This window comes from Triturus cristatus, chromosome 3_2 (assembly GCF_964204655.1).
Source record: "Triturus cristatus chromosome 3_2, aTriCri1.1, whole genome shotgun sequence".
NCBI lineage: Eukaryota > Metazoa > Chordata > Amphibia > Caudata > Salamandridae > Triturus > Triturus cristatus.
The window spans coordinates 1,214,205,083-1,214,227,474 of NC_140584.1; the positions used below are offsets into that span (position 1 = coordinate 1,214,205,083).

General features: G+C 44.9%; 1 protein-coding gene across 2 annotated transcripts in view; it reads left to right on the forward strand.

Annotated features, from left to right (window-relative positions):
* LOC146859480 (uncharacterized) overlaps nucleotides 1-22,392 on the forward strand; it is a 187,619-nt gene that overhangs the window by 52,228 nt on the left and 112,999 nt on the right. For both annotated transcript variants that reach the window (XM_085650209.1, XM_085650208.1), the window contains exon 3: nucleotides 13,774-13,860. In XM_085650209.1, coding sequence (XP_085506335.1) covers nucleotides 13,774-13,860 — 87 coding nt within the window. The remainder of the gene's footprint in view (nucleotides 1-13,773; nucleotides 13,861-22,392) is intronic.

Sequence of the window (22,392 nt, forward strand, 5' to 3'; positions counted from 1 at the left end):
CATACTTGATGGTCATGTCCCCGACAGTACTATCTCTTTAATTTATAAAAAACTTATCAATAATCGGGCTGACCTCTTGGTGCGCCTCCGGGAGGCGTGGACGGGGGATGGGGTGGAACTGGACGACTAGGACTGGCAGTCCGCATTGTCGTCCCCCAAGGAAGTGGCCATTCCAGCCCGTCTCCGCCTGGTCCAGCTTAAGATTCTCCACCGGGTGTATGTGACGGGTCCCCGTTTGGTCTCGATGGGATTTTCTGAAGACGGGCTCTGTAAGCGGGGATGTGGGCTCAGTGCCACCTTTCTCCATATCCTTTGGGAGTGCCGTGAGGTGGCTGAATACTGGCGCCGGGTCCATGTGGTCATGGGACAAGTCACCGGGGTTGCGCTGTTGCCAGAGGTGCGTCGCTGTGTCCTGAATGTGTGGGAGCCCAATGATTACAACGCGGCTCAGACTCGGTGGGCGGCCCTGGGGAACATGATTGCCAAGAGAGATATAGTGCAGCTATGGGGTTCCCAGCGGCCTCCCACCGTGTCCGTATGGAAGGAGAACATGGACTGGTGCATGTTCAGGGAGAAGACTGTGTATGTGGCTCGTGGTAAACCGGGGGCATGGGGTAGAATCTGGGGGCAATGGAACGCGTATCGTGGGGGTATCTGTACTCCCCCCCCCTAGTGGACACCGATATTGCTTTGTCCCCCTGACCCTTGATGGTTCCTTGCGACTTTTGGAATAACCGAATATAGACGTTCCTCTCCCGTGACCCCCCCCCCGACCCATCAGTACTCCTTCCTCTTGATAGCTATTTGAAGGTCTGAAGTAGAGTCCCCCGGAGGTAGCCTGACCCACACTTTTTGTCCTTATGCCTCGCCTTTTGTTTTTATTTATTTGTTATTTATGTTAAACCTATGTATCCTGCTTCCCTAGGACTATCCGGAGCCGTGTACGGGACTGGGCCCCGGGAGTCGACTACTGCCTTAAGAACTGTATAATCCTTTCTGAATCTAGCGGCCGGCCCTGGTGGTTGTAGGCCCATGCTTGTAATTGATTTATTGTTCAATAAAACTTTCAACAAAAAAAAAAAAAAGATAGCGATTGCCCAGAGATTCCATCCCCGCAGTTATCCTCTGACCTCGCCGCTTCAAGCAATGAGGGTTCCTGGGCGCCCCCGCTGTAAAGCCACCACGAGCGGGCACCGGCTCCACTACCGGGCCCTCAGTCGAATCTTCAATTAACTCTGCCGCCTGGGCCCACTCGCAAGATGGTGGCGCAGCTCACCTCCGGCGCCGCTGCTGGGTTGGCGCTGGCTCACTCTACGGGCGCCGCCATTTCCTCTGCCGTTTCACCTGTGCGGCCCCAGCTGCCACGACCACCGCCTCTGCCAAGAGCTTCAGGCCGCCAGCACTCCTCCGGAGCCGCGTCGGACCGCACCTGCCAGCGCGGGCCCCACCTGGCGGCTCCAGGTGAAGGGCGCGTACACAGCAAAGCGCCGCTCGCGACCTCCGCTGCGTTCGTCAGTGCCCCGTCCGGCACGAAAGCACCCTTCGCAAGGCTTGCGACCCCGGCGGTCCAAGCGCCACAGAGAGGTGGTGCTGGTATGGCTGCCGTTGGTGCTCTATTCGGCCGTCGGCGGGAGTGGAGAAGCAAGACGTCCGCTTACTCCGCCATCTTGGCCACGCCCCCTATTCGCTTTTTTAAGGGACTCATAAAACCTAATTAGCCAGTCAGCTCAAGAGTGGACAGCAGTACCTAGGAAGGATTTCCCAGATGCACATTCATACTGTTTACATCCGGTGTAAAGTGTCTGAGCACTGTCCGGCTGCATCCAGAACTTTTCACTAACTTATCAACAAATAGGAAAAAGCTATAAAACTTATAAGAGTACTCATTAAATGTCAATTAAACTGTTTGGTTGTCAGATATTCGCCCACAAAGGAGCCACCAAAGGCGTTGGTTGCATGTGATGGAGGGCTGTGTAAAATGCATGGATAAAACGGGGCCTAAAGCAGTTAAGCAATTGGGCTCAAGTCATTCATAAATACTGAAACCGTGAACATCAAAGCACTGTTACCATCAAAGGGCCAGTACATAGATAAGTTCATACGAACCTACGAAATGACAAAAACCAGGGGTAAAGTTGTGCGTACAGAAGCTTTGTTCTTGGAGCAGGTTCTACAGGAACCTCAAATCTGCCAACAAAATTAACGTATTCAGGCTCCGACTTCTCGCCAAATTTGCCACGGCGTTTTGTTACATTGAAGAAAAGATGGGAAGAACTTAAGTGCCGTAAAAAACACGAGATTAACATCCCTGTAAATAAACATACTTTAAACACGAGTAAATGTAGAACGCTCCATACCACAGGAAAGACTCTGGTAAGACGTTGACGAACTCCTCTACCTCTTACCACCAAGTCACAAACAAGCGCCATGCAATAAACCGACAATCATCCCTTAATCCGAGAAACCGTGGTAAAAAAATATTAGTGCGAGAAAAACCTTGTGTTAGCTGTCCCACAGAATGCTATTGCAAAAGAAAAAAAACAAGCCTGGATTAAAGGGGAAAGTAGCGAGGCTGCAACAATTGTGAACAAGTGCTCACTGCAATCTGGATTAGGTAGTGGCAGCGACGCTCCGGCGCAGTATGTGTTTACACGTTTGCAGCACAACTGAAGCCGTGTGTGTGTTGCTCAGGGTGATAGCATGCACATATACACAATGAGACAAATGGCAGAGAAAACAAGCAGAAGGGTGCAAGAGCAAATCTGGCGCCATGCTGAAACCTAAAGCACGGCGCCCATGCATATAGCTGAGTGTTCCTGCAGGACGCCCCTTGCAGCGGAATAGCAGTTCACGACGGCCGGAAAGCAATAATTAAAAAGTTCTCCCCCAAAGGAGATAAGAATGATTGCGCAAGAAACCTCTGCTTGGCCGGTGCACCTCAGTCTTAAATGGAAGTGAGGTATCGGCTAAGCCAACGAGTTAGGAGGTAGGGAAAAAGAGCGATTGGTGGTGTGAACCTATGGCAGCAGGAGGCGGGATTACACTGTTTGGTCGAGGTCTGCACTGCGTTTGGCGTTTGGCTCGGCTCACCTCGCTCACCTAAGGCCCCCGGTCCGGATCCCTCGTTACTGCCCCAAGGTGCTTACTCCGGCGGATAGGCTGGTGATTGTGCCCTGGTTGTGGTGGCCGTGGCAGGAAGCGGAGGACTGAAGCTTTTTGCAGTGGCGAAGCCAGCATTCTGATCCCGGACTGGTGGACCGGTGGAGGCAGCTGAGAGGTACACTCGAGGTAACGAAGGGGCTGAAGGAGGGAACTGCCTTGCTTCCTGAGCACTCCCTCCCGAGATCTTCATCTCCGATTTCTGGGTTCCCTCGGCAGAAATCGCCAGGTTATGTTAGAAGGTGACAGCTGAGTAATTCTCGGCGTTGAGCAGTGGAACAGAACGAGCAGCTGGAGAAAAGCTGGGAGGAAACCGGGAAAGTTACGAGCAACCGGGCAGCGGACTTTAAGTCCCGGTCTTGTTCCTGCTCCGCTCCGCTCCGGTTACTACTACTGCCTGCACTACCTCCCAAGAGGGGAGAGCGTGGGGGTCACTCACCCGGCTCCCACTTGATCGAGGTGAGGCAAGTCGAGGCTGTGTAAGGGTGCTGGGGGTAAAGCAGAGAACGACGCACGAGCGCAGCTGCTATTAGAGGCAGTTGCAAAGTAAGAGCCCGGCGTAAAAGAAAAAGAAAAAAAACAGAACAACCATAAGGAAAAGGAGGGTACAAACCAATAGAGAGAGAGAGCTTAGAGCAGCATTAGAACAGCTCGGCTTGTACCCCCTCCTCGAGGGCTCATTAGCTCACAAACAGGTAACAGCTGCCAGTCAGGCATTGGTGAAATTATAGCGTCACTCCAGTGTTACCCACCGAGTTCAAGAGCAGTTGGATATCGTTGAACATTATTGCTGTATCACTGTATCACTGAGAAATTGCTGAAAACTGCTCTAAATCACCACAAAAACTCTGTTGCGTACTTAGTTATTACATCATCGTGCACTACCGTGCCTCATTTACTTCTCACTTCTCTCAAGTCCTTTGAAGTCCTTAAAAACCTCTCCCAAAAAAAAAGGTTATTTTGGATATTGCAAACATCATGATAAACATGGAAAGGACATAAGGAAACTGGAAACTGGGAATTGTTGCACCACCAGGTCGCAATTTATTGTCACCTAGCAGCGCAAGAGTTGAACAAGTAACAGGTAACAAGCTGCATACCGTGTCCACGCACCACAACTACAACGAAACATAACAAATATCAAATACATCAATTGTGTATAAAACGGAAAAGATAGCAAAAAGCTATGATATCAGGCAGAGTGAGGCAACCACCTTCCAACTCAACCAATATAAAATCAAATTCCAAAATCAACTCCCCATCCAAACCTCGGAAAAGGAAACTAGAGTCAGTATCTTCACCAATAAATTTAAGCTCCACCAAAAACGGAGAAAGTCAAAAAACGGAAAACAGGGAAGATAATGTCAGTTATAAATCAAGAACCAAGAACTAGTCGTGAACTAATTCCCACTTTAGATTTTAACAAATCCTCAAACACAAAGTGTCACGACAACGAATTTATCGTATTACCCTGTTTAGCGACAGCTCCTCAACGATTGCAGCAACCACAGGAACCATCGCAGATGTTTCCGCATTCGGCATTAAAATCACCACCAATGGGTTTAAACAACCTTATAACCATTTAGGGAACGCCAGTGAAGAAAAAGATATGTTTTTTCCAACCAAAGATTTATAAGAAGTTTTCTTTCCTAAAAGATCCTGGATCAGCAATTTTTTCTAAGACAGGGAGCATCAAGGGCCTCCACACACCACTCCTACCAAGCAAACATAATCAAAGCTGTATAAAAAACGCCGACAGCAACCTAACCGGCCCCCCCAGGCAAGCTGGGCCTTTGAATACATCTAATATTGAGGTAGCTGAAGCAAGGTCAGTACCATCCCCATCAAAGGTAAAAAACAGGAAAGTGGGCTCACTTACCCACTTAGCAACCTTGGCAGTCCAAGCAATTTCCAACCACATACATTTGGGAAAAGAGCCGTCCAATAAATCCGTTATCAAAAATTGGAGCCTACCAAAGAAAGTTGAATCCATAGAGGCAGTAATCCACCAACACCAACATCCAGTGAGCCATGGTGAGAGCAAGGATTCTGAGATCCAAAGTCATAAAGAGGAGGAACGGAAAGACTTGCACTGTCTCCAACCACTAAGTAGTTCGCCGAAATCAAAGAAGGTAACCCAGGATATTGAAGAAATACAAATATTGCAGCAAACCAAAATAATGGAACAAGGAAGCAGAACCCAGTGTCATCAACTGGCCAAAATCTCTTTGATCCAAAACCAGACATCTCAAATAAATCTTAATAGCAACATAGGAAAAATTGTATTAAATGATAGGTCAGCAATAATCACTTCACCTCAACGTTGCACCTTACCACAGTACAACGATTTTCAACCCACAGACAACTACGCAAACAACGACATGTCCTCCATAGCAAAAACCAAAGGAAATGATGGACGGAGTGTTGAACATTGCAAGCACTCACTCCCAGTCAACTGATCTGGGTTTAATCCATCACCGTTCTTTAGCCCACTCTGCCACCCCAGTTCAGACATGGCCATATGCAAATCAGTCTGACCCTGTGCCTCATGGGAACAGTCCAGCCCGAACTGCCAAGCCATGTCTTCCCTGGACCGGAAACAAGCTCCTAGGACCGGTTTCTGGCATTTCAGCCGTCTTCAGCCAGGCTTGCTTGAATCCAGTGGCAAAGTGAGCAAGGGACTCACCTCTGAGCATACCCTGCCAACTTATGGCGAACAAAGCAAAAACCAAAGGAAATGATGGACGGAGTGTTGAACATTGCAAGCACTCACCCCCAGTCAACTGATCTGGGTTTAATCCATCACCGTTCTTTAGCCCACTCTGCCACCCCAGTTCAGACATGGCCATATGCAAATCAGTCTGACCCTGTGCCTCATGGGAACAGTCCATTTCCTTTGGTTTTTGCTTTGTTCGCCATAAGTTGGCAGGGTATGCTCAGACGTGAGTCCCTTGCTCACTTTGCCACTGGATTCAAGCAAGCCTGGCTGAAGACGGCTGAAATGCCAGAAACCGTTCCTAGGAAGCTTGTTTCCGGTCCAGGGAAGACATGGCTTGGCAGTTCGGGCTGGACTGTTCCCATGAGGCACAGGGTCAGACTGATTTGCATATGGCCATGTCTGAACTGGGGTGGCAGAGTGGGCTAAAGAACGGTGATGGATTAAACCCAGATCAGTTGACTGGGGGTGAGTGCTTGCAATGTTCAACACTCCGTCCATCATTTCCTTTGGTTTTTGCTATGTCCTCCATAGCAAAAACAACAATTGATGGACAGAATGCAGAACAATGTCATACATTCACCCCAGTACAGAGATCTGGGCCTAAATCCATCGTTTTTTTGCTCACCATGCAGTTCCAGTTTGAACCCAGCCATATGCAAATCAGTCTTGACCCTGTGCCTCATGGGAACAGTCCAGCCCGAACTGCCAAGCCAGGTCCTCCCTGGACTGGAAACAAGCATCCTAGGACCGGTTTCGGGGTTTCACCCCTCTTCAGCCAGGATAGCTTGATTCCAGTGGCATGGAGAGCAAGGGACCCACGTCTGGGCATACCCTTCCCACTCGGGGTGACAAATGCAAAAACAACAATTGATGGACAGAATGCAGAACAATGTCATACATTCACCCCAGTACAGAGATCTGGGCCTAAATCCATCGTTTTTTTGCTCACCATGCCGTTCCAGTTTGAACCCAGCCATATGCAAATCAGTCTTGACCCTGTGCCTCATGGGAACAGTCCAGCCCGAACTGCCAAGCCAGGTCCTCCCTGGACTGGAAACAAGCATCCTAGGACCGGTTTCGGGGTTTCACCCCTCTTCAGCCAGGATAGCTTGATTCCAGTGGCATGGAGAGCAAGGGACCCACGTCTGGGCATACCCTTCCCACTCGGGGTGACAAATGCAAAAACAACAAGACATGGCTTGGCAGTTCGGGCTGGACTGTTCCCATGAGGCACAGGGTCAAGACTGATTTGCATATGGCCATGTCTAAACTGGGGTGGTGTAGTGGGCAAAAGAACTATGGATTTAACCCAGATCTCTTGACTGGGGGAGAATGTCTGCATTGTCAGCATTCCGTCCATCATTTGTTTGTTGTAACGCTTTTCGCCCTAAGTGGGATGGGTATTCCCAGACGTGGGACCCGTGCTCACTACGCCACTGGAGTCAAGCTATCCTGGCTGATGACGGCTGATAGCCAGAAACTGGTCCTAGGATGCTTGATTCCGGTCCAGGGAAGACATGGCTTGGCAGTTCGGGCTGGACTGTTCCCATGAGGCACAGGGTCAAGACTGATTTGCATATGGCCATGTCTAAACTGGGGTGGTGTAGTGGGCAAAAGAACGATGGATTTAACCCAGATCTCTTGACTGGGGGAGAATGTCTGCATTGTCAGCATTCCGTCCATCATTTGTTTGTTGTAACGATGTCCTCCATAGCAGCACAGGAATGGGAGGAACTGGTTGCAACCTACAATCAGAAATCAGTCGGATGCAGTCCACCCATCGACGCATCACCAAGACTGGATAAAACTAACAACATTGATAATCTGGGCAAAGATTCAATATGGGCAATCATTTTGAAAACTCTGCAGCATTCGACTACGGCTCTAGAATTTCAATCTCAAAAAATGGACTTGCAACTCATAGTTCTGCAGACAATGGCGGACACAATTTCAGGAATTGACCAGAAAATTTCAGAATTAAATGGTCTCATAAAAAGAGGCCAAGACGCCGTCTATGAGTCCCAAACAAACTTTCCCCAACTGCAAACTTACAACCCGATCTTGGACAAATTATCATCTTCACCAGCAATGCTGGAAGATTTGATAAACGACCTCAAATTGACAGCCTCACAAACTCCGATTCCACAAACTTCTGACCCACCGCCAGAGTCCTTATTGACCTACATAAATCGAGAGAACGAGCTGTCTGCCGAACAGAGCTTAACAACCAACTTACTCCTAAAACTAACATCACCTTTTGACCCGTTGGATACTGCCCCTACGATTATTTCCACACTCATAGATAATTCAACTCTAACAAACAATCAAGCTTTGAATAAAACTCGTAGAAAGAAGGAAAGGAAGGAACAGGTTGTCAATGAACGGAAGGCATTATAAAGAGACACAACTGTATCCTCCCGCCTTAGCAGCGACTCGCGGACGAAAAGCAAAAAACAATGATCAACCATCAGCCACAGGTAGCACTACTTCACCATTTTTAGAATCTTGCGACAAACAGATAACCAGTTCGACTCAGGAAATTGTCCTAAAAGAACTTGAACAGGAATGCCCTCAAACCAAACTAAACCAATCGGTACATAATGCCCACAATGTTGAGCCAACATTTGTTGAACATACTCGAATAATAAAAAGTGCGGACAACGCTACAGTCATCAAAACAGAGTTGACGCTTCAATCAAAATGGCACTTAAACAGCAACACAAGGCCTCAAAAGGCAGATAACATTCCAACGGAGCAACTAAACCACTCAGACACAATACGCTTAGCACGTTCCCCTCAACCCTTCCACCAAGATAATGCGGGACTTCCAGTAAATCTAATAGCACCACAGTATTTGCATAGTCAGGCATCAATCCTTTTCATTCCTGAATATACATCCCGAGGTAGGGATGATATATTGAACAGGGGTAACATACTGAGACTTTTGCACTCAGTCACTACCCTAGAAAATATTAGCCCTTCAGAACTTGCACAAATAGAGCCAAACACCGAACCCCACCGCCCGGAAATAACGAAAGCAACCTGGAACTCTGCCGAGACAGTGAGTAAAATCATGGAAGAAGAAGCAACATTCCAACAATGGGGGATAGAGTTGAGATTAGAACAGCGCCCCCGCTATCCAACACCCTTTTTACCATCCAATAGGTCTTTAGCACCCAAAAGAACCAACTCAATTTTAAGGGGTGCTAGGAGTAATTCCCCGAGGGCATACTCCAAAGACAATAGGAAACTACAAACAGGACAAAATCCAAACCACAGTACTTATTTTTCGCGAGACTGTAACCCTAATTGGAAGTCAATCCAACGCACAATTAGCACAATGACTGGCGCAACTTGACAAAAAGGGCAAGAACTAGCTAATCCCTTAAATAAGATGAGGGATATCAGTATCTGCTCATGGAACATCAATGGCTTAGCCAGCAAAAGCAATGATCCGGAATTTCTTCAATATCTGAACAGATTTGATCTCCTATTGCTTCAAGAAACCTGGGAGGAAAAAGCATTTGAACTGTTAGGGTTTGCATCATGTTGTATCCCGGCTAATAAAAATTCCACCTTTGGGCGGAGATCAGGTGGACTGATGCTTTTTGCATCTATACAAACCATAGGCGAAATTAAAGAAATAGACTCTCACATACCTCCCCCGAGTGCAATACAGGTGGTAAAGATCTCTTTGGTTACGGAACCTGCCTCAAGAGGTAATCATAATTAATGTATACATACATCCAAAACAAAAGCAAAAGGCCGCAAAAGATTTGGGAGCAGCCTTGGAGAAGATAAGGGAAGAACAGGACTCTGACCTAATCATCATGGCGGGGGATTTTAACATGCTTCTCATCAGCAAGGACCAAGACGACGACCTTACTCGAGATTTGAATGTGGCATGGGGCGTACCCACACAAGGCTCGGTAAAAAACAGCAAATTAACTAAGTACTCAAAAAAATTTGCTCCAAAATTTGCAACATCTCAACCTAAGGGCCTTGAATGGGCGTTATGTCGAAGACGACCCACCAGTTGCAACCTTCCACTCTAATAAACAAACCTCTCATCTTGATTACATGTTTATATCTTTAAACATGTTCAGCTGGGTCAAAATGTTCAGAATAGGGATGAGTGACCTCAGCGACCATCTACCCTTAGAAACCATAATAAAAGTTAACGCAAAAATGGAAAAAGAACTATACAAAGGCCCTTGCTTGAAAGTCACGTCAAACCTACGGCGGTTACGATGCAACATTGATAACATTGGGTCAGTAAGTATAACCGCAAAAAGCCTTTTTACTCAAACAGCCAATTCCTCATGTAAAGCGTCGGAAAACTGGCAAAGCTTCATTACAAAAATTAGCGAGAAGCTGATAAAAAACCTGCCAAACGCGTTACGCCAGGGGAAGAGAGTCCCTAATAAAAATCTAGTAACCCTGGAAATGAAGACTCAAAAACGGCTAATAAATCAAACACTAAGGCTGTTATGAAAGGATCAAACAAATTGCAGTTTGCGAACAGTCCTACAGACAGCAAAAAAACACCTGAAACGGATGAAATGGGAAAAAAGGAAGGAACAGAATGAAGATCTATGGGCAAAGCTCCATTATGAAGGGAAGCAGAAAAATAGTTCGAAGTTCTGGCAAATGGTTAAAAAAAAAAAATAACCCAGACCACCGGGGTCAAAACTCCCACATACCAGAGGAGGTTTGGACAAAATATCTGTCATTGCATTTTAACAATGAGGACATCACAGAGGGTGTTGTAACACACATACCTCGTGCAGAAACCATGTGGCCCAAAATTGAAGGCAAAGAAACCAGCTGCACACCCATAAGGTTCCAGGAAAAGCGTGAGAATGGGTCTACGACCTTACCTAAACTCGATAAATTAGTACCAACGGCAGAAGTTTCGATATGTGCCGAGCAATGGTAAAATTTAATTATTCTAGCTGACGTAAAACGACAAATAAAAAGAGGGCGATCTGCGGGAGCACCGGGCCCAAATGGTATTCCACCCTTGTTGTTCAAGGAAGACGTGGAATTTTGGAGCAAATCATTGGCATCCTTATTCAATAGTCTAACTTACACCCAGATACTTCCTGAGTCCTGGTATGGGTCAGTTATTAGCCCGATTTATAAGCACGGTAGCAAGAAGCATCCAAATAACTGCCGGCTCATTGCATTACTAGATGTAGAGGCTAAATATTTTGCAGGCATAATTCTGGAAGAGTTAACAACATGGGCAGCTGAAAAATCCATTATCCCGATTACTCAAACAGGATTCTGCAGAGGCCAAGGCACTACAACCAACATCATGGCACTGTCCCTGCTGATGGTACAGGCCAAAGAGACCAAGTCACCTTTATATCTTACGTTCATCGACTACACTGACGCATTCGATCACATAGATCGTAACAAACTTTGGCAGCAACTGAGCCATTGGGGGATACCGAAACATCTCTTAGATGTGTTAATACTACTTCACTCCAACACTTGGATTAAAATCAAACTTGGAACAGGAACACACCTTTCGAAACCTATCAAGACAACAAAAGGACTAAAACAATGGTGTGTACTGGCTCCTCTCTTATTTAACCTTTTTCTAGCTGACCTACCAGGGGAACTTGACAAATGTTCCAACCACGCACCTAAATTGGGGTCAATTACCCTCTCCAACTTATTATATGCAGACGACTTAGTGTTAATAAGTCGAACCCCAATGGGCCTTCAGCATCTTTTGAATGTTGTATATACTTTTTCTGAAAGAAACGTCCTCCAAATAAATCTTAAAAAGACTAAGGCCGTGGCTGTGAACTATAGGAAAAAAAGGGAAATTCGTTGGTACCTGAATGGAGAGAAAATGGATCTGGTAACTACTTATAAATACCTGGGAGTAATCCTGGACGCAAAAAACACGTCTAAGCCACAACTTGAATCCCTACGAGGGATGGCGATTATGATCCATCTGGCCATCAAATCACTAAAGGCAAAACTTCCTGATCTTACACTTAAACCTCTCCTTCAAATACTACGTGCAAAATTACAGCCGACCATCACATACGGGAGCGAATCCCTACATGGGAAGGATGCTGCCCTACTGGACATACTTATGGCCAAATCATATAGGGCCATTTTCAATCTTCCCAAATATGTTTCTCCTGCTCAGATTCGGCTGGAATTTGGTATAATTAAACAGACAATAGGAAGGCGGTGCGCGTACGTAGGAACCTGGCACAAGATTCGCACCCCTGAGACTGGCTCCTTAAGCTCCAACGTATGGGGGAGCTATTTCGACATCAAAAATCTTTGGCCAGAGACTATCTATTTGAATCACTTCAAGTCTTGTGCCTGACAAACTTTTGGGAAGCTCCAACAGACCACCTGTCCTTCAAAAAAATCGGCGCGCATCATCTCAGTAATTGAAGACAAGAATGATCTAGCGAAAACAGCGCATGGTTGGACAACGCTGGGTGATTACGGGCCAGTACATCCACAAGCATATCTTAGTACTGGCATGAAAATAAAAATCAAAGAAAAGGTTTCTGAAATTACGTCTCGGAGTAATTCCTATACCCCCACATTTGCCACCTTGGGAGAGGAATAACTCCTCAGAGCAGTGCCGACTGTGCAAAACTGGCAAGGAGGACATTGTTCACGTGATCTGTATTTGCACTAAATTAAATGACTTAAGGCATAACTTACTACGCCCTTTCTTTAAGCAGTATGGCATAAGGACTTGTAGACAAGCTGTAATACTGCGTTTTAACCCGAAATATACCAAACTGAACTGCCAGGTCGTAAAGTTTTTTGATTTAATGCGTAAAAGACTTAAGAGCACCTGATGACAACTAAAAAACTCTTTAGGGTTACTTAACTGATCTTAAGTAAATTTTTAGCTTAAGGCAATGTATTAACGAATTTTTAAACACTTATTTCGATGTTTTATGTTATTTTGTAAAGATTTTAATTAATCATGTACAAATAAACAATTACTTACTTACTCAGTAGGAGTGACTCCAAGAGGTCTTGCAGACAGCGCATGTGCGCTGATGCTAGACCTAAAAAACGACTGTGCATGAGGGTAAAGGGATAAGCATTGAGTCATGAAATTTAGGGACTTGAACCTGCAAAGTTAGAATTGAAAAGCATTGGGTTATGTTATTGATTCTTTTTCTAGTTCTCAGAAAAAAAGAAAGAGGATCTGTTGGCTGTAATCTCAGACTCTATTAGGAATCTCTGCTGATTTCACCAGGATTGTTTTGAAGTAGCCTGAATATGTTTCAGAACTGTGGTGTATGTGTGGATTTTCTAATAATATAATAGATTCTTTGTCAGTCATTTTGTGTGTCTGCTTGGTCTAGAAGCAAGATTTAAGCTGCAGCCTTTAGTTCTCCGTCATGGGATTACAATTTCTAACAATGAGGTAAATTGTTGCTTCTGAGATTATATCCCCCAGGCCCTTGGCATGTTGAAGTATGTTTAGATGCTGCTGTCTAGAGATTATTAGAAGTTTACACTGTTTAGGGTGGTAATATACTTTCTTACTTTGTTCAAAAATGATTAATCTCTTATCTTTGTTAATGGATGTTGTATTTTAATGGAGGGCTGTAATGTTTACAATATTTAGTAATCGGCCAGTGCCTTGTCCTGGACTCATTCTTTTTCCATTGTTTTAGTTCTCTCCCTGCATTATTCTGTTTAGATTTAGCTCTGTCTACTACTGTATTTCATTTGTATTGTTTACCACAGAAGACACTTCGGGTACTTGTGCTAGATAGTACTGGCTCTGCTCTCGCGTAAAGATGTTTGACACATAAGTAACAAAGAGATCATGATTGCTGTTAACAGACCTTTAGAGTCTAAAATAGTTTGTTTTCTTACATTTTCAGGACCTCTGATTACGCATACGGTGTTTTCATTAAAGGCAAGTGAAAAGGAAGAGGTGTGCTTCTCTGACAACCAGGAGTCATCCCAAAGTAAGCAAGCTGTACCATGTCTGTGACGTACGATAATGTTTTGTGACCTTGCTTTCTTTCAAGAAGCATGATCTCTGCTTTTTCAGAGGATCTAGGGCTACAGGATGGTTATAGGCCTAGTGATGGGCAGGCCAAGCTTGAGGCTGTCTGTTTGTTTAATATTTGTTTTTAAATTTTATTTAGGTTTTCACACTAAGTTAAAGTAACACCTTTCCATTGGTGCTTATCCATAGCATAAACTGAGTGACATTGAGGACTGTTCGACTTCTTACGACTGTTTTCACATTTCATGTCATACCAAGGATAAACGATTACTGATATGACGTCTCATGTAAGGTTTCCATATCCATCGGTGAACAAGACCAGGTTCATTGTATTTCCCACCTTATTCTTTTTTTTTTTTTATTTTTTTTTTTTTGGGTTTTATTGATTTACTATACACACAACGTGAAATTACAAAGTTTGTACATCCCATACAAATCAGAAATAAAAAGGATGAGTTTTCAGTTATATAAAGAATGAAAAATACGAAGCTGAATTATACAATAGCATCTGCCACTTAGTAATCGGGGACCACATTTTTTGCCCCCAACATTGTTTCTTGGGGCCGCGTTTTTTATAGACAGATAATTCTAAATTATATAGTGACAGTAACCTTGATCTCCAATTACAAAATGTAGGAGCATCAGGATTGATCCAGTTAGTGGTTATACATAATCTCACAATAGACATAGATATAAAAAGAAAACTAATTTCAGCATTTCCCCGAGATATTGTTTCCTCCTCACTTTCAACACCAAAAATAACCAGCTCAGGAGTAAATGTAACAGGAGTTAATAAGATTAAATTTAGGAAGCCCATTATGTCCTGAAAAAAATTGTTTAAGCATGGACATAAAAAAAACATATGTATGGAATCAGCCCCATACAATCCACAGCGATTACACGAATGACCGGAATTCCCCATAGATTGGGTCCATTTCGAAATTTTGGCAAGGGAATAATACAAATCAAAGACTGACATGAAATGTTGCGATTTCAGACTGCCAGGCATAACAACAGAATTAGCCAACTCTAATGATTTAACCAAATTAGTACATGTTTTATCTAATTTCCGTTCGCAACGGACACATTGCATTATTAAATCATCAGAAAATTCGGCCAACAGTATCTGCTATATTGACCCGATGCGTAATTGTTGTGAAAGCACTTCAACTATATTAATTGGATCCAAATTCCCCTGGCCCATTTGTAGTTTAGCGCAAAGAAAACTACGAATTTTGTAAAAATTTAAAAAAGTCACATTTAGGGAGGCCAAATTCCTTCTGTAAGAGTATAAATGACTTCAAACTACCATTTTGGCAAATATCCCCAATGACCTGAATACCCACATCCGCCCATCTAAACGTAATCTTATCTTGGAATATTAAGGGTAATAAGCCATAAGCTGAAAAAGGAGTGTACAGGTTGATATTAGGAATATTAAAAAGCTTCTGAATTATCTGCCATAGAGAATATGCCGATTTGAGTGTTTTGAATCTAGTTTTCTTGTAATAACTAGGTTCCAGGGTCTTGACTAGTCTTTGTCGGGCATGTTCTCCTAAAAGCATCTCATAAATTGAAGGATTGTTGGAGTCTAACCTAGCTGTTGTTGCAGTCACAAGTATCTCCTTATGTTGAAATAAAGCAGCCAAATGATAGAGAAAAAAATTCGGTATACCCCAACCACCTCTTAATCTTGGGAAAATCATCCATTTTTTTGCCCTTCTAGGTTTTCGATAGCTCCATAAGAAGCGGAAACAAGTCTGTTCAATTTTGGCGTAGAGAGAGGACGAAAAAATTAATGGAATATTTCTAAAAAAAATATAAAAATTTTGGAAAAATAGTCATTTTAATAACATTACAGCGGCCATATAATGATAGATGCAGATGATTAAGTCTTTCCAAAGTAGTGCTAATATTTTGAATAGCGGGTAGTATATTAAGTTCAGGGATACGTTCTACATCGGATGTGATTTTGACCCCCAAATAAGTAGCCTCTGAAGTTGTGATATTAACGGGACGGGATCTATCTGAATGTAGACATTGCGTTTTATCCAGATTGTTTGAAACCAGAGAGATCCCCAAATCGTTTTGCACAAATATTCACAATAGGAAGAGCTTGCCGTAAATTACTAGTGAATATAGCAATGTCATCGGCATAGGCCAATGTTTTATAAGAAATGTTATGTAAAGATACTGGGTTCTATATTTGTTTCCCTTTCAAGTTTCTCTAAAAAAGGATCAATATAAAGAGAAAACAATAATGGAGAACAAGGACAGCCCTGTCGGGTACCTCTGGTGATATTAAATGTTTGTGAATTTTGACCGGATATACGAATGACGGCTGCAAGTGATATATATAAGGCTTGAATAGATTGAATAAATTCAGAGGAAAATCCCTTCCAATGTAAAACTAACTAACTAACTAATAGGAGCATCCCTAGCGGAGATCCTGTCACTTGTGCCCAATCAAAAAGGGCAATTGTTCTCCGTATATGGTCAGTGGTATCTCTACCAGGGATAAACCCATGTTGTCTAGAGGATACTATTTTGAATTTAAAAGCATTTGTTAAGCGCACGTATACCATGCGGTTTCATGGCGCTTTAAGTGATGCAGTAGCGGTCGGCAGAAGGGCTAGACAGTATAAGCTTGCTCAAATAACAGGGTTTTAAGGTCTTTCCGAAACTGTGTGTATGACGGAGAAGATCGGAGAGCAGGAGGGAGAGAATTCCAAAAAAGCGGGGCGAGAACAGCAAATTTCGCTCCGCCAGATTTCTTTTTCTTGAAACGAGGAATGATGAGGAAGGCCCTATGGGCAGAGCGGAGTTCACGACCTGGGAGGTACGGTTTTATGGCGGCGCAAATGAACTCGGGGGCTGTACCTGATCTAACCTGAAAGGTAAGGCAACCCAGTTTAAAAAGGGCACGCTCCCTCACCGGGAGCCAATGCAAAGCTTTAAGCAGGGGAGTGGCACGATGGTATTTGGGTAAGCCATAGATCAAACGAGCCGCTTGATTCTGAATGAGCTGCAAGCGATGGAACGCATATGCTGGAGCTCCATTGTAAATGATGTTACCATAGTCAACTCTCGACAGTACCATGGCCAGCACAATGATTTTTAAAGCAGGAAGGGAAAAAAAGCGGGATACTTTCCTAATTAGTCTTAAAGAAAAGAAACAAGCAGAGACCACTGAACCCACATGTGAGTGAATAGAGAGTTGTGTGTTAAGAGAAATCCCAAGAGTTTTGACCTTAGGGACAGGAAGAGGGGGAGCACCAAGTGACAAGGGCCAGTGGGCAGAGGTCCATGGACTGCAACCACCTCCGGTCAGGACTAACTCAGTCTTGTCCGGATTGAGTTTGAGGTGGTTGCAGTTCATCCAGTCCTGAATGAATGTCATTACGGTCTGAACATTGGAAGCAGATGAGGGGGAGTTGGAGAGATTAAAGATTAGCTGGAGATCATCAGCGTAGTTAAACACCGTGACCTCCATCTGCTGTAACGAAAAAATGAGGGGATAGATGTACAAATTAAATAAAAGTGGGGAAAGTGATGAGCCTTGAGGGACTCCGCACTCCACTTTGCGAAAGTCAGCGGTGAAATTGGCCAAATGGATGGCTTGGGCCCTCCCTGTGAGGAAGGACTCAATCCACGAGAAGGCAGAGCCTTCTATGCCCGCCGCCCTGACACGGCTGAGAAGAATGGAATGATCCACCGTGTCAAAGGCGGCGGACAGATCTAATAAAATCAAGGCTTGCGGAAGGTTGGTGTCAATGCCTTCACGTAGCACGTCCATTACCGAGATCACCACTTTCTCGGTGGAGTGCAATGGGCGAAAGCCGGCTTGACGGGGGGAAAGACAGTGATTGATTTCAACATGAGTGCTTAAGGTGGTTGTGACGTGAGTTTCCAAAATTTTTGCTAGGTAAGGCAGTAGGGAAATGGGACGGTAGTTGGAGGGGGAGGAAGGATCAGCGTCAGGTTTTTTAATAATAGGTATGACAACCGCTGATTTGTGTATGTCAGGAACGTTTCCCTTCTTTAGCGAGTCATTGAGGAGGGTCAAAGGGGGAGTGGGGGAAGATAAATAGATTTCCCTGAGGATATGGGCGGGGGCAAAATCTAAGGGAGAACCGGATTTGACTCGGTGAAGTAATGAGAAGAAGGTGTCCTCAGTTAATGGTGGAATAAGGTTAAGTTTGGGGACAGTGGGGGGAGGGGAAGAATTGACAAATGTAAGGGAGGGTGGTGGAATGTTAAGTTTGATTTTGAGTATTTTATCAATAAAAAACTCATTGAGCGAGTTACAGAAGGACTGAGAGGGGGGAATGGTAGTTGTGGTTCGACTGGATAATGCTAATTCATGGACCGCAGTAAAGATTTCCTTTGAGCGAGACTCAGCTGCCATAATCCTGCTGGTATAGAATGCAGTTTTAGCCGCTAGAATGCCCGCTTTATAAGTTTTTAAAACAGACAGATATATAGTCTTTAGCTCTGGGCTGTAGTCTTTCCTCCAGGCTCGCTCGGCTCTTCTAGCTGCTAGTTTCTGTTCTTTTAGCTCTAAGGTAAACCATCGATTGGCTGCATGGGCCCGCTTGACAGTGAGTCGCCTCATGGGGGCGAATTCGTCGCCTGCCAAAGTCAGCCAATTATCAATGGCGGCCAGTTGCGACGTAGCAGTGAGATCTGTAAGGTCGGGAGCGGTTTTGGCCAAAGTTGAACAGAAGGAGGGCATGTCCGCTTTACCCCATTTCCTGACCCAAATGTTTTTAGGAAGAGGAGGTTTGACCAATGCGGTCAGTGCAAGGGAAAAGGAAATAATAGAATGGTCGGACCAGGAGCACGGGGAAATTATGGGGCGTGTGGATGGAATATTTAGCGCCCAGATTTGATCCAACATATGACCGTGGGTATGTGTGGGGCCATGAGTGAGCAGTGAGAAGTTCAAGGAAATCATGAAGTCTGTAAAATCTTTGGATTGAGGGCTCTCAGCAGGTTCATTGGGCCAAAAGTTTAGGTCCCCTAGCACTAGTACCGATGAATTGTTAACCACCAAGGTGGCTAAGAGAGCCTGAATGCTAGGGAGAAAGGATGGGGTTAGCTGGGGAGGACGATAAATTAAGACAAAGGTGAATGGTACCTGATGGAGAGTTGAACGAGCTACAAGGTAATCTACCTCAGGAATGGGTAAGGAGGGGAGAATCTGGAAGCAGAAGTCTGTCCGGGCTATTAAGGCTACTCCGCCACCCCGCTTGCCCTCAGGCCGATCTGCTCGAATGGCAGAGTATGATGGAGGCAATGCGGCTAATACATTGGGTAGGGAGTCTGCCTTAAACCAGGTCTCCGTTAAGAATATGAGGTTTGGATTATGGGTGTCAATGTAGTCAAATAGCTCGTATGACTAACCGCAGACCAGAGTGTTTAAGAGTATTGCTGAAGTATTACAAATTGGTGCTGGGGGGGCTGGGGGGGGGCAAGATGGTGCAGGATGGTGTATTGGATAAAGGAAATAAGGGTGGGCTGATACTAGGAGGACGGTAAGGTGGGGAAGAACATAAATCAAGCTGTCTCAGGTGGGTACTGATCGAAGGGTCAACCGTTCCAGGGACCCAATATGAGAGTAGTAGTGCAGGTGAGTACGTAAGTAAACGGGCAGCCTTTCGTGCCCCTAGCCCCGGTCGGCCGCCGGCGGGCGCAGACGGGCTTAACTCTGGCGCAACTCCGGCGCGCCTACGTCGCGCCCGCTGCGCTCGTCCGCTGCGCTGACACATGCTGCACGATTAAGTAGGGGCGGAGCGGTGGAGGAGGGGCAGGGCTAGGAAGGAAGGCAGCCCGATCTAAGATGGCGCCCGTTGCTGCTTAGAAGCCCGCAAGTGCACCAACCCGCCCTGGCAACCCACCTCTGAAACCGCAAAAGGTAAGATACCTGCACAAACTTTGAAGATGAGTTAAAAGCAGTAAAATACAATACAAATGTACATCGCCTGCGCTAGTAATCAGCGGGGGCGGAGAGCAGGATGATCGCGACCAGCAATCCAAGCGTCAACCAGCAAGCCCACTGCCACCGGGCTACTGGCAAACACAGTAGAAGGACAGGTCAAGGCTCTTAAGTAGGGGCGGAGCGGTGGAGGAGGGGCAGGGCTAGGAAGGAAGGCAGCCCGATCTAAGATGGCGCCCGTTGCTGCTTAGAAGCCCGCAAGTGCACCAACCCGCCCTGGCAACCCACCTCTGAAACCGCAAAAGGTAAGATACCTGCACAAACTTTGAAGATGAGTTAAAAGCAGTAAAATACAATACAAATGTACATCGCCTACGCTAGTAATCAGCGGGGGCGGAGAGCAGGATGATCGCGACCAGCAATCCAAGCGTCAACCAGCAAGCCCACTGCCACCGGGCTACTGGCAAACACAGTAGAAGGACAGGTCAAGGCTCTTAAGTAGGGGCGGAGCGGTGGAGGAGGGGCAGGGCTAGGAAGGAAGGCAGCCCGATCTAAGATGGCGCCCGTTGCTGCTTAGAAGCCCGCAAGTGCACCAACCCGCCCTGGCAACCCACCTCTGAAACCGCAAAAGGTAAGATACCTGCACAAACTTTGAAGATGAGTTAAAAGCAGTAAAATACAATACAAATGTACATCGCCTGCGCTAGTAATCAGCGGGGGCGGAGAGCAGGATGATCGCGACCAGCAATCCAATCGTCAACCAGCAAGCCCACTGCCACCGGGCTACTTGCAAACATAGTAGAAGGACAGGTCAAGGCTCTTAAGTAGGGGCGGAGCGGTGGAGGAGGGGCAGGGCTAGGAAGGAAGGCAGCCCGATCTAAGATGGCGCCCGTTGCTGCTTAGAAGCCCGCAAGTGCACCAACCCGCCCTGGCAACCCACCTCTGAAACCGCAAAAGGTAAGATACCTGCACAAACTTTGAAGATGAGTTAAAAGCAGTAAAATACAATACAAATGTACATCGCCTGCGCTAGTAATCAGCGGGGGCGGAGAGCAGGATGATCGCGACCAGCAATCCAAGCGTCAACCAGCAAGCCCACTGCCACCGGGCTACTGGCATACTAATGGAATAATAACAGAACAAAGCCTAGTAGCAATTATTTTGGCATATATCTTGCTGTCAGCCGTGATGAGTGTGATCGGTCGATAAGAACCTGGATTGAGTTCCGGTTTCCCCTTCTTCTTAAATACTATGATCATAGTCTTATGCCAAGATTCAGGGGTTAATCCACGTTGGGCAAGCTGAAATAATGAAATTAAAAAGGTTTCAACGTTTCTCGAAATTTCTGAAAAAACTCCAGGGGGATGCCATCTGTCCCAACTGCTTTACCAGATGCGAGAGATAGAATAGCAGTCTCAATCTCATCCCAGGTAATTGGAGAACTAAGAATCTCATTTTGTTCCGTGGTCACTTTGCTTGTGGTTATACCATTTAAATCTCCCATAATACTTTCATTAGAGGCTTCTTTTTCAGCCGTATAAAGTTGGCGATAATAATTATGGAATACATTTAATACGCCCGATGGGGTATCAACAATTTGGTCTTGCTGATCCTTTAACCTACAAATATTATTCGCCACAGCTCTTTGTTTAATACGCTTGGCCAGAAGTTTCCCCGTTTATTCACCGAGTTCAAAAATATCTGAACGATGTTGAATATAATTTGATGCAATCTCTTCAGCAAAATGTAAATGTATTTTGGACTTAATAGCCGAGATTAAATTTAAGCTTTCGTCAATATTTTGAGCTGTATTTATCTTTTTGATAAGTTCAGTTTCTGCGGTTGTTAGTTCATCAATCCAGGATTTAATCAGAGCTTTAGTCTCCTTTTGAAGATATAGTGAGAAACTAAGTGTTTCCCCACGTAAGGCAGCTTTAAATGCGTCCCAGACCATAGTTTCAGGAGCGGTACTTTTATTTATATTGAAAAATTCCGAAATCCATTTGACTATGTGTTGACAATAGGTCACTTCTAATAAGTTTTTTATCAAATGTCCAGGTGTTCAAATTCTTAGGAAGATTATATAATGGGATCTCAATCATTAATGAATTATGATCGGAGATAAGTCTAGGATGTAGACTAATAATGACCTTGTCAGCTAATGGTTGTGAACAGAAGAAATAATCAAGCCGTACTAGGTTTTTGTGTGGATTAGAGAAAAAAGTATATTCAGGCTCGCCAGATCTAGGTCTATACCATATGTCCACCAGATCATATTCTACAATCAGGCCCTGTAAAGCCTTAAATGTTTTATGCTTGCGGCCAGAATATGGTATACCACCTGTTAAATTAAAATTATGCTCTAGATGAATATTAAAATCTCCACAAATAACCAACGGAGATGGCCAAGTAGCTAATTCTACATTAAGTTTATTCAAAATTTCTGGATCGTGAAAAGAGAACCACAAATATCTGCTAGAAGGATGGCCCAACGACCAAATTGATCCTCTTTCTTTCGTCGACAGACAATGGTCCCAAACTTTGCTAAAA